General features: G+C 40.8%; 1 protein-coding gene across 1 annotated transcript in view; it reads left to right on the top strand.

Moving 5' to 3' along the window:
* The first annotated feature begins 1000 nt into the window (after positions 1-1000).
* lrch2 (leucine-rich repeats and calponin homology (CH) domain containing 2) overlaps positions 1001-13179 on the top strand; it is a 46438-nt gene continuing 34259 nt past the window's right edge. Inside the window, exons 1-4 of the mRNA XM_017308608.2 lie at positions 1001-1350; positions 12400-12544; positions 12757-12883; positions 12984-13089. Of these exons, the coding sequence (XP_017164097.1) occupies positions 1095-1350; positions 12400-12544; positions 12757-12883; positions 12984-13089 (634 nt within the window). The 5' untranslated portion in view covers positions 1001-1094. The remainder of the gene's footprint in view (positions 1351-12399; positions 12545-12756; positions 12884-12983; positions 13090-13179) is intronic.

Here is a 13179-nt window from a genome sequence, read left to right as displayed (position 1 = left end):
GATATTAGGTTTGCAGGCTTGATATTTATTAACAGGCCTCTCATGAACACAGCGGTGGTTGATTAGTTCATTTTCAACTCCTGCTCTGCTCGTTATTTTGGTAATGGAACCGAAACGCACAGAATTGCGCAACACCTTGTAGAAACAATAATCACTGAGATTATTATTGTTGTTGGATCATTAATTTGAGCACGTTTTGTTGATTTTTGTTGTTGTTGTTCTTTAATAAAGTTATGAACGTTTTGATAAGGACCCAGAGGAGGACGTTCTGCTCTCAGCGTCCTGGCGCCGTTCAGTTTGTACTAATGCCTTCCGCGATCGACGTGTTGCACCGCTGCTCTAGCAAAGCACGAACAGTTCAGAAACATTATGAAATGGGGGGGGGGAAAAAAGTTATTTATTAACTGATTAAGTCTGTTTTAGATTGTTCTTGAAAAACGAATCAGTCTCGGGTAATTAATGGGTGAACACGCGGCTGCACTGTGAACACTGATTTTTTACAGCACACAGCCGCTCCTCTCTCTTGCAGGTACTGCGTACCCCCTCTAAATCTTTTAGGGGTACGCAGTACCCTGCCGTACCCCCTTACTTTCACCCCTGGTTGTGTGTCTCTGTGTTGAACCTGTGACAGACTGGCGACCTGTCCAGGGTGACCCCGCCTCTCGCCCGGAACGTTAGCTGGAGATGGGCACCAGCGACCCTCCCGACCCCACTAAGGGACAAGAGTGTAAAGAAAATGGATGGATGGATGGATGTTATTTTGAAACAGGGCGTAACATGATCACCCACTGTCGTGGAATATGTGACTGATTCCTACCTCCTGCAGTGCTCTGCTTCTTCTAAAACCAGGCGGCAAAAAGGGGGTTAAAGCCTAAAATGGCTACCACACCCCCCTTCTCCTCATCCTCAATCTCCTTCTCCTCTTCATCATCATCATCATCATCACCAGCAGCATCATCATCACCTCCGAAGCCCATCCCCTAGCGTCGGTCCGGGGAACGCACCCTGCATGCGCAGGGGCGGAGAAACTGCCGCTGTGCGCTCGTATTATTATACGAGTAATTTCTCCTTTTTTTTTTTTTTTTTTTACGAAAATGGCGTCTGGTCAGGGAGGTGTAGGAGCTGTCACTGCTCTACAAAACCATGACTGCCCCAGCGGACCCCACTGGAGCCCGGGTGTCAACCAGTATCAGCACCAGCAGCAGCAGCAGCAGCAGCAGCACCACACTGCCCGCAGCCTGGACCGGGCTCTGGAAGATGCCGTGAGCTCAGGGATCCTGAACCTGAGCGGCAGGAAGCTGAGGGAGTACCCGGGGATCAACTACGATCTGACCGATACGACACAAGCAGGTGAGTCGCTGTTCTGGAGCCTGCAGATCCAAATCAGAGCGGTGGGAGGGTGATGAACGCAGCATGCTCGCTTTGTGCGTAGATTTCTGCTTTTTTTTTTTTTTTTTTTTTTAATTCCTGAATAAATAGGGGCGCAGCCTCTAAATGGGGGAAGCTGGACTGACTCGTGTTAAACCTCAACATCCTCGTTGTATTTACCGTCCAGTGGGTCATATATCCCACCTCTGCGCTCCTCCGCGGACTCTTGTTGAGTGCCTTTTTTTTCCCCGACGCCAGTAGCTTTCATTATTATATCTCCCCTGGAGACATGAATGAGACGGCAGGCGCACCCAACAAGCAGGCGCTGTGCAGCGCTTTGGACTGAAGGCTCAGTTCATTTTGCACCAGGAAGCAAATTATGAATGAACCAAGTTACACATGCCTTGCACGCTTCGTATCCTTTGTGCGGCGCATGTGGCACTGAGGGTGCTTCTTCGTTTTGGGCAGACAAAAGATGAAGGGTACTCAGAGCCTCACCCCCTGGCTGCCTGCATGCCTTCGCTGATATAGATCCATACATTTTAGAATGTGCCAAACAGAAAGAGGGGAGCTGGTCTGACTTTTTATTTTCTCTAGGCTTGTTCTTTAATGGTTTCTGCCTGAAAGGTGACCTTATGCTGCAGTCAGGTCAGTCAGTAGGTCAGTCACGTTCTCTTATTGCTGTGTTACCACACATACTAAGTTTGACTTGGTATTCAGGGTTTTGCACTGGGCTTCTATAGCGCTGCGCATGAGAGCCTGGCAGGAATGAGATTTTCAAGGTAGGATAACCTTGAGTAAAAATACCTAGATTTCATGGTATTTAGTCAGAGATTAACAACAATTTGCATAATACAGTCTAATAGGTTTGGTTTTCAAACAAAAAAGCTGAACTTATTCCTAATTATGTTATCTGTAAGTAGAGATGGGCCAATAGGAATTGGATCATTTTTGTCTGATTGATTGATTCATTGACTTTTTCAGTTGGTAATAAAATTTGCATTATAAATGTAGACAAACAGAAATTAAGTTTAAAAGTATCGACATAAATTAGAGCCTGGAAAGTGTAAGATAAAGTGCACGGTTTCTTTATTACTATACCAAACACGGATACTTTAACGTGATTTTGATCACCTCTGCTCAAACACAGAAAAAGAAATCTTACTCATTAAATAAGCAAAACTTAAGAACATGAGTATAATCTTCATGAAAATGTTTGTTACAAAACATTGTCAGTCTTTATGCTTGTTATCCAGAAGACGCTGACTCTCACAGCGAACGTCTCGTCCTCTGATGTGTCCACCTGCCATATGGCGGCACTTTATCATCAGCAGCTTATTCCTCTGACGAGCCCCTGGCCTGCGTTACACCCCTCGGCCCCAGGGAGTTTGTCGAAGCAGGGTTTTTTTTTTTTTTTTTAATGACACATCTGAAGTCAAAAGAAGCACCAGAAGCTGTATAAAAAATAATGAGCTTCTGACTAGAGCAGGAAAAGAAGTTTAAAGATTTAGATAAATATTTCTTTTTATTCAGAGGTTCCGATTGGCTTTATTAACTTTTCCTCATTCCAGATTGGCACAAGAAGAGAGAATAAAGTGACTTCCAAAGGCCTGCATTTTGTCTAAAATGCTGGGTGTTTTGTTCATCATGCTGCTGTAACAATGAGCTCATTTTGATCTAAATCCAGACTTGTGATTGTCACCTGTTATCTCCAGAGCATGGCATATTCCAGGTATGAAAATCAGAGATATAAACAGACGTTTTCACGCCTGTAAAGCCTCTACTTTCCATAGAGCCTAATCCAACGACAGAGAAAACTGCTGTGTCTTCACTTTCATTTCATGTCGGCGTGTCGGTGCTCTGAATAAAGGGTTGTGCTAGAGGGAAGTCACACTTTCACTTGCACAAAGACATCAACGCCGCCCTGTACGTCAGCAACAAAAGGTGTTACGTGCCTGCATTTCAGATTAACTGTTGAAAGAAACTCGTTTACATCTAATCTGAGAGAAGTGATCGCTTTAATTGTTCTCCATCTGCAAACAAACACCGTGCTCTTAAAAGTGAGTTGCTTTAACTTTAGGTCCTCTTTCATCAGCTGTAATATGCGTCTGTTTAATCTTAACTCTATTATGACGTGTTTTGTTTTACTTTAAAACATGGCTGCTCCAGAAACTAACAGGCGACCTCTGTAAGGTCCGCCTATCAGCTGGAGCGGAGAGGCTATCTCACACATGAGTGCCTGTTTGCCGTGTGCTACTAGCAGTTTGTCGCCACTCAGTTTGTTTTCCCATGAGAAAAAGCAGCAGCTCTCTGTGACGCTGCCCTCAGCTTGTGCTGTGATGCAGGACAGCAACACAACGAACAGGCCAGATACCCAGGTTAACAGAACAAGCTCACACTGCCTTGATGCAGCTTTATGATGAATCATAATTGTCACTGCATGTACAATGTTGGTATTAAGAAGAGTGGAAACAATGAAGAGGCCGCTGCTCTGGACCCCATTGAAAACCTCCTGGTTATTCCACCAAATGTTGATTTCTGAAGATAAAATATTAGTTTTGTTGTTTCTAAATGAATATGAACTTGTTTTCTTTGCGCTGTTTGAGGTCTGAAAGCGCTGCGTCTTTTTTGTTATTTTGACCATTTTGTCATTTTATGCAAATAAATACTTTATTTTGCTTGGGATTTCAGAGACGTGTTGTCGGTAGTTCATAGAATAAAAGAACAATGTTCATTTTACTCAAACATTTACCTACAGAGAGTGAAATCAGAGAAACTGGTCATTTTAAGGGGTCTCTTAATTTTTTCCACAGCTGTCCTTGGTTGGATGGCCTTTTACTGGCTTTGATCCAAATGCTAAACGTTATAAAGAGTTTTGTGAGTTTACACAACCACCTGGCACAAAGAGTGCTGGGGAGTTTGTTTTAGTCTACAGTTGGATAGAGAGCATCTGTAAACATCAATTTTCAAGCCTTTACCACATATTCCAGCACATAAATATGTTTTGATATGAACCATCTCATTATGGTTGTAAGACTTTAAGTCTTTTGTCTCTAACAAGTTTTCTTTCAGTATTGCCCGTACTTGCCTTCATCCAACTTCCCACCAACTTTGATCAAAATTTGTGTTGTGCACATCTGATAACTACAAAGGAAACAGACTGACTGCACAATTATACACCATTTTGTGTTTGTCTATCACATCAAACCCCAGTAAAAACATTAAAGTTGGTGATTGTGACACAACAAAATGCAAAACGTACTTTTTCCCGACTGAGGGAGAGTGAGGTGCATAATAAGGTTTGCAGTCAACTTTATAGAGTAGAACAACTGCCAAGAAGTACATTATTAAACACATTATTATACATTATTAAATGGCTCCTGATAGAGATTGTTGTTTGGGTAACACTTTATGACTTTTAATGGACTTTTTATGGAAGTTTTAGTACAACTTTGCATTAAAAGTGTCATTATTTGCAGAGCAACACTTCATGACAACAGTCAAACATTCATGAAGACTCCTTCATGTTCATAACAGGTGATATGTCATGTTTATGACAGTATTATGCCAGTGTCATGCAAATAAAGTGTTACCTTAGTTTGTAAACAGAATCCTTCTACATTTAGAAAACCTCTTAGCCTCATTTTATATGCCGAGGTTTTAAAATTAAACCAATAGTGAAATGAATGGGAACGAATTAGGAAGAGTGTGATTTTTTTTAATCATCAAATGAGGGAGTTTGCTTTAGGGGTTTCACAGCTACAACAGGTTTTGTTGAAACAGATGTGCTTAGCTTATGTACCTTTAATTAGTGTGGAGTGAACAGAGTAAGTCCCACAATGTGTCGTCACCACATTCCTGGGATCTTGGAATCTTGAAAGGTGACCTCTGCACAAGGTCACGAACCAGGCCAAATTCCTTAATTTAATAATCAACCCATGCAAACACTGTGAAGGCCTCTTATCTGCAAACAAAAGAAAAAAAAAGGCAGAGCCGTTGCACAGGGCTCTGGGAAACCTGGCTGCTAAAAACACAACAGGATTCAATCGAGGGTTTAATCTTCAGGACTCATTCTGAGAGTTATAACTTCACGTTTTTGTTTTCAGAACTGAACTTATTTTAGAAATATAAGCAGAAATATAAGCAATTATTTTTTATAGGTATAGATAGTAAATTGTTCAGTTGAGTTTTTTTTATTACAAATAAAAAAACATCACGTTTTGTATTTGCGGTGGACTGGCCTATAAAGGGTGTCTGCCGCCTCTCGCCCACTGACCATGAGCTGCCAAGTTAGTTGTTTTTTTTTTTTACATCAAAATGTAACCATATTCCATTGGTCTTCAGATGAGTGGTCCTTTAGTCAGCAGTGACTTCATATTTTGTATTATTTTCAGCGCTTGAGGCAGAAAAATCATATTTCACGAGCTTGTTGGAAAAGAAAATCTAAAATATACTTTTGTTTTAGACCTTGGTGTAACATTTCATTAATGACTCTCATGTTACAGCAGCTCTGATTGATTCTATCGTCTCAACGACAGGCAGAGTATTGAGGTCATGGTGACATATTACAGAGCTAACATGTGCATTGGTCGACTGATACACAAACTGTGTGAGTGAGAACCATTAAGAAAAGATTAGACAAAGAGTGAAAACGTCTCATTGCTTTACTTGTGTTTGACGCGAGTCTCATGTATCCAGCCATTAATCCTGGCTTTTAATCTGTCATAATGATGACAGATGGTCAGTTGATTTTTTTTTGCCCACAAATAAACAGAAACGTCAGAATATAACTGTGTCAGAACAAAGAAATAATAGATCCACCATTTTTCCAATTCAATTAAAAAATGTTTGGAATGAGACGCAGTTTCTTTGGCATCTGTTTTTTACGTCTTCTTTATGTGCGAAGCATTTCAAGTTCAGATGCTTAAAAGAACTAGCTCATTTTGCATGTGAAAAATTATTTATTGATTATATTATTAATAAAAACTGCAATGATAAAACCAGTTGCAGTAATTCCATACTCCTTCCTCTATCATCTACTGATCAAACTCCATCCAAAAGGCTGAATGCCTTGTTTCCATGCAAAATGTGCATTAAGTTTCTTAGAATAAACCAGCCGATAGTTATTGCGTTGCAAGCTGTTCTTTGCGATATTAATAGTGGAACAGCTGTTATTACTGTGGACTTGCAGCAAGAAGGTCCTTGGTTTGAATCCCAGCCTGCGGTCTTTCCACTCCATGACCGTGTAAGGATTAACGTGTAAAGACAATAGATGGGTGGGTGGGTAGTAATATTGTTAACAGCGATACTACAAGGACAAGACGCAGTATTCTTGTAGTCCTTGTGGCTACCTTAGCTGCAACTCTGCAGATCCACAAGTAAGTGCTTCTGTTCCTTTAAGTTTTGACTGAGCTACTCATGCATGGTCACATAATCCCTTTACAGTCCTCGCACACTTTCAGGAAAGCATTGCAGCTGATGAATAATAAAGATTTTGCACTAGTGCTGCTGTGACGGTCTGCTAAATGTTTTGAATTGTGCTGGATTCAGAGACATGTGGGAATTTGTGTTCTTAGTCTGCAGAGTTTCGTGTTCAGCCTATATTTTATTCCTTCACAAGCCCTCGAACGCTTACAGATTCTGGATTAGAGAAAAGATGAAAATCTAGAAATGGCCTAAAGGCAGCTAAATATTTTACGAAGTGTGTTTGAAGTATTTGATCTGGACATGAACCAAGTTAATGTGTGACTAAGACAACAAATTGAATATTTTCAGTTAGTTGGATATTTATTTTACACCTTGTCAGTCAACCGGACCACAAAATGAGACCTATTTTGGATTCTTATGATTTAAACTATCGTCCCTAGAATGAGGAAAGGGATTTAACCCTTTTCTACTTTTTTGCATTCTTTCCACAAGACTGATTTCTGCTTTGAAGAATCTGTAAAAGTAAGCAGTCCAGTGTTAACCAATCAAATGTGTGTTTTTTGAGGCCAAAACAGCATTAAAAATTCAAACCGTGTTTTAATAAACACACTTAGTATTGAACCATCAGAGAATTGATGAAATCCAGAGTCCGTAAAACGTCTAACCGCTGAGGTACGCAGCTGTATTTTCTTACAATTCTTACTGTACTTACTGTGTGCACGATACGTGGAAACGCCCACTCCACAGTGAGTGAACATGCTAATAAACAATACATGGTATCCTGAAGGTTCATCATCTTTTTGAGCAGCCCCCTGACACAGTGGCCCCATAGACAAAGACCCATATTACCAGCAGGAACAAAAGCAACTGGATGCCAGAGAGACAAGCTGGTCACTTCTGCTGTAGGGTCCTGACAATTAACCGCAGGTTAATTATTGTGTTTCTTTCCAGGAAGTTTGTGCCTTCACTGTTCAATATTAATCTGTTACCTCTTCCTAATCCCTTTTTAGGTACTTCATAAAAAAGTAATGCTTGTTGTCATTTAGTTTGCTTTAAACCTTGATAGGATATCTATTAAAGGAGATTCTGCTGTGTCACAGGAAGAAAGGGTATTATCTGCACTTCCAACCTTAATGAATGTATTGCCGATGCAGCGTAAAGGGTGCAGCGGAGTGGATCCGTGATGGAGTGCTCCTCTGCCTCATAGGCTTTGTCCTGTGGGAGCTCTGAGCAAACCAGCAGGTGGATTAAAGACCCGCTGCGGCCTGCAGATGGTGCACAGTCTGGAAAAGGAGGAGACAGAAACCCGCGTACAAAAGACCCCTGAATCCCTCCTCCCGTATCGTGCTATCATCAGCCCTCATGATTCCAGTGCTAAGCAGGAATCCCCAGTTGTGGGGCAGGTGGATAGTCTGTGTACAGCTGCGTTACATCATCACAATCAGAGCCTCAGGGAGAGGCTGCGGCCACTCTTAATGGAGAGCGAGCGTACCCCACGACCTCCCATTAGGTGTTCCTCCTTGTGGTAATTTCTGTTTCCTTTAAGCTCTTCACTTACTTTGTCTTTGCTCTACTGACTGTCATCGCTCGCTTCTTCTTTCTGCTCACTGGCTGCTGTTAGAGTTCAGGTCTGAGAGGTCTGTGAATATATTCGCTGTTAATTAGTGGTGAGGGTTTCTAAATTTGTCAAATCTTGTTAAAACGTGAAGCGAATCCAAACCAAACTAGAGTGGTTGCTTTTAGCGCACACAGCCTGATTGTCTAATAAAGTGGTAACCACATGTAATGGCTGGTTTTAAGACGATGGGAGCGCTGCAGTCTTTACTCGTTCAGTAGAAAGGATGGGGGTCTTCTGTGTGGCGGGACAGAATAATTGAAAGCTCTCCGTTTATCTGAGGCCACGCAGCTCTTTGCAGAGGTTTCTAATTATCTTGTCAGCCGGAGATAATTCAGAAAATAAGATTGTTCACGCACTTGTGCACTTACACACACACACACACACACACACGCGCGCACACGCGCACACACACACACACACACACACACACACACACACACACACACACACACACACACACACACACACACACACACACACACACACACACCTACACACACACACACACACACACACACACGCACCCAAACACACACACTTCTACCCGTTAAATCAATGTTTATTGGAAGTGAATGTAAGGAAGCCTGTTTTGGATGGATACTGCTGTAAATGGAAACAAGTTATTTGTGTATTTACAAGAAGGTTTATGGAAATATCTTAGGTGTGTGTTTTGGGAACCTTGAGAAACAACACAGGCAGCAGAAAAATTTTAGGATTTAATATGGTGGCATTTACATGATTTATTCTGTATCTCACCCAATGACTGCGTCCCTCACACCCGTGACCCTGCAAAGATGAGAGGGCATATAGACAATGACTGGAAGGAAACATAAATTAGCTTATTTTTCAAACCAACTATCTGTTCTTCACTTTTACACAAGGTCTGAACTGAGTTTAATACAATTTATTAAGCATTAGGAATGGCTTGAAAACTGGTATCAAGGTTTAAATTCTTTCAAAGACGATGTCAGAGAATTGGAGTAATATATTATATGTGCTAGCTTCCTTGCTTACTAGCTAATTATTGTTTTAAAGTGATTGCTTCAATGTATGGCAGCCCGCACACACACAATCCTACTACTATTATGACTACTATATAATTACTGAATATCACTGAATATAAAGAGGAGGACAATTTGAGTTATCTTAACTCAAATTACGATCTACGCCTGTTTGTGTCACAAGTGGAGCTGATGTGAATTTCACATTATCTTGAGCCTTGAAATGCTAATTTAAAAAAAGGACACAGTGTCCAATGTTTTCATTGCATTCAACACACTCTGAACCAAAGAAATAAAATAAGTTAGTGCTTAATACTTAAAAAAATTCAAATGCTCTCATTTATGTATTCTGTTTAACGAATATCTGCATCTGTACTCTAGAATGGCTTTATCTGCTCAGTAAGAAGAGCATGGAGCTAAAATCACTGGATCTAAGTCCAGCTTTACATTTGCATCTTCCTCTTGCTATGAAATGTTTAGCATGCAAGTTAAAATATCAGCTTCAATTTATAACTCCCTCCCCTCCCGACCTCATTCAGCAGTTTCCAATGTGTCTCATCCTGTGATAAATTAGCAAGCATTTGAAATACGTTCTGATGTGAAAATACATCCAGGTCTGGATGTAAGTGATGATGTAAGTCAGCACTTTTCATCATAAAAACTTATATTAAACCAGCTATTAAAAGGCTCTCACCAATAAATGTAGTTTAATTTATATTTCAGCAAGAGTTTTAACATGTTTTGAACATGTTAGCAGAATCTTTTAACCTTATTAAATATTCATTGGTCATCATGGCCATTAGTGAAAATATCACATTAGATTGTTTATACAAAGAAACAAAACTGAACTGTGAAGTTGCCTTTATTTAAAACTGAAGAGCCACTGTTGTACTGTTGCTAAAATAATATTATGTATTGATTATTACAGTTGTAACAATGTCATCTATAAATATATTGCCAGCTTAAAATATTGCTAATATGGTGAGTTATTCTTGAAATATTACATTATAATTTGAAAGTCTTTCGGTTTTACATTCAATTCGTTAAGTCATCTAGGCTTGTGATAATTTTCAAAGCTCGGAGAGAAACGTGTTTTAAAAAATGTCTGAGGTGCGAGCCAACAGTTCATAGCAGTGCCATTTGCCTCCTTTTACGCCTCAGTATTCAATGCCCTCTTTTGCACATTAGCACATTTAGTAAATGTCTCTTCAATTGGCATTGTTAGCTTGTTAAAATTCAGTTTTATTTGTTTTTCTCTGCCTGTGTTACCAAAATGAAACTTCAGTGGCTTAAACAACATTTACTTTATGTTATTATGATAAGGTTCAGTCAGCATATGAAGATGACTAGCTTATTTCATCTTATGCAAAGCAATCTGGAGTTGTCTTCTCTCTCATGCACGACTTTCCACAACACATATTCTCTAATTTAGCCGTCATGGAGGGAGCTTGTTTCCTTCTGCAGATCTGCTGACTCAAACTGATGATTTTTTATCTTCTTAAAGGAGCAAAACCTACTGCAGATTGCAGGAGGTTCTTCCTTTAGTGAGAGTGAGCAAAAATAAATTAATATCAACAATCACCTCTCTATTACCTGTACTTCAAGGCAACACATCAGACTGCCCTGTCAGATCTGACCAGGGCATTTGACTTGCAGATCCACTATTTCCATTGCAGCATTACAGGTAACAGCAGCAACTCAACCTCAGGCCACAAATGTAAAACAGATGTGCAGCAATACAGTTTTTAAAGCATTGTAGAAAAAAATGCATGGTTTTTTTCATGCATGAAAAAAACCATGCATGAAATATGCATGATTTTTTTCAGTTCTACTTTTCTTTGCAGTTGTTACCATTGTGTATAGTGTTTACATACATCCTTCGCTAGCATAAATATACTAGTTTTATCTACTATATTTGTTGTACAACAAACAACTTCAACAAATTGATTTGAATTTTATCCACAACAGACATATTATCCATAAAACAGATTAAATTTATACACAGAGTAAAATATTTACATACATGCCAAAAAATGCTCGGAATAATTTCCCTTTGCTATAACCATTTGAAATTACACACTTTTCGAGCTGCCAACAAGGTTCTTGAAGAGTTGTAGCTGAATATTAGAGAATATTTCTTGTCAGAAACTGAAGAGCTCATTTAAGTGATTTCATTTTCTGACACTGATCTAGCTTTCTGGCGTACTGGTCTGCTGTGTAAAGTTTGCACGTTCTTGCTGTGCTTTGCTTGGGTTCTCTCAGTTCTCACAGTCCAAACTAACTAGTCTTTCCAAATTGTCTTCAGGTGTGTGTCTGTGTGTGTGTGTGTGTGCGTGCGCGCGTGCGTGTGTGCGTGTGTGTGTGTGTGTGTGTGTGTGTGTGCGCACGATGGACTGGTGATCTGCTTAGAGTATGCCTTGCCTCTTTCCCAGTGACCGCTACAGGCAGGCACCAACCCCCAGTGACTCTGCAAGACTGAGCTGATGGACTGATGGATGTGCAATCTATGGGTTGCACATAAACATTATGGGTTGGGCTCCGTTTACTGTCAGACATGCGCTTTAAGCAAATTGAACGTTATAATTAAGAAGAAAGGCCTCCGATTTCTTTAACTTTACCACAAATGATCAACTCAACAGTACACAATAGACCTGCTGCTTTCCAACAAAGAAAAAGACTTGAGTTCAGCTCAGTCTAAGGCTGTGAGCCTCTCAGGTCAATGATAGAGGTGCTGACATATTACAGCCGTAGCAGCACTCAGACAGTCAAAGCTTCAGACTCCTCTGTAATTTTAGACCATTGTTCGATGAAGCAGACATGTTAGCCACTGCTCTGTCACAGAGATGTATTGATCTGTCTTTCTAGCTCGTGGCCTCTTGGGTTTAAATCAAACACTGGGGATGCTGCCTGGACCGTAAAAGGGCTTTTACGGGTATCCTACCTCTGCATGTTGGAAGTAAACACTTTCTCTGTTTCTGTCTGCAGATCTATCCAAGAATCATCTGGCAGAAATCCCCCCAGAGGTCTGTCTCTTTGCCCCACTTGAATCACTCAACCTCTACCACAACTGTATCAAATCCATCCCTGAAGCCATTATCAATCTGCAGATGCTGACTTATCTTGACATCAGGTGAGCCATGAGTTTCTATTATTGCATTCAGTCAAAGTAAGAGCTAATGTTTTGCAGCTTTATGTGTACGTAGAGGTGCTTGTTCTGCTTTTTTGCGCACAAACAAGCCTGCACGAACAGGAGACAATTCCTCTTTTTATATTGAAACTCAATTCCCAGTACCTCTATGCTCAGTTCTGATATGTAGGTCAATGTTTTATCTTCCTCCACAGCCGAAATCTCCTGTCGGTTCTACCAAAATACCTGTTCAATCTCCCCCTCAAAGTCCTGCTTGTGAGCAACAACAAGCTGGTATCCATCCCTGAAGAGATTGGCAAGGCCAAAGAGTTGATGGAGCTGGTGAGCGTTGCGTAGGCATCGGTGCATTTGACCCGATGACGTGATGCACGTTGACAGACAAGAGTATTTCTGCTTTCCCACATTTTTCCTCCACTTCCAGGACGTGAGCTGCAATGAGATCCAGGTCCTGCCAGCGCAGGTGGGGAGGCTCCAAGCCTTACGTGAACTCAACATCAGGAAGAACTGTCTTCACATGCTGCCCGAGGGTCAGTGATCACTTTGAGATGCTCTGTTGGTGTCTCACCGTGCAGCTCTTACAGAGTTACGGCTGCGTAGTGGGAACACCGCGTTGTGGA

This window comes from Poecilia reticulata, chromosome 14 (genome assembly GCF_904066995.2).
Source record: "Poecilia reticulata chromosome 14, P_reticulata-male-v2, whole genome shotgun sequence".
NCBI lineage: Eukaryota > Metazoa > Chordata > Actinopteri > Cyprinodontiformes > Poeciliidae > Poecilia > Poecilia reticulata.
This window is presented reverse-complemented; position numbering and strand designations above follow the sequence as displayed.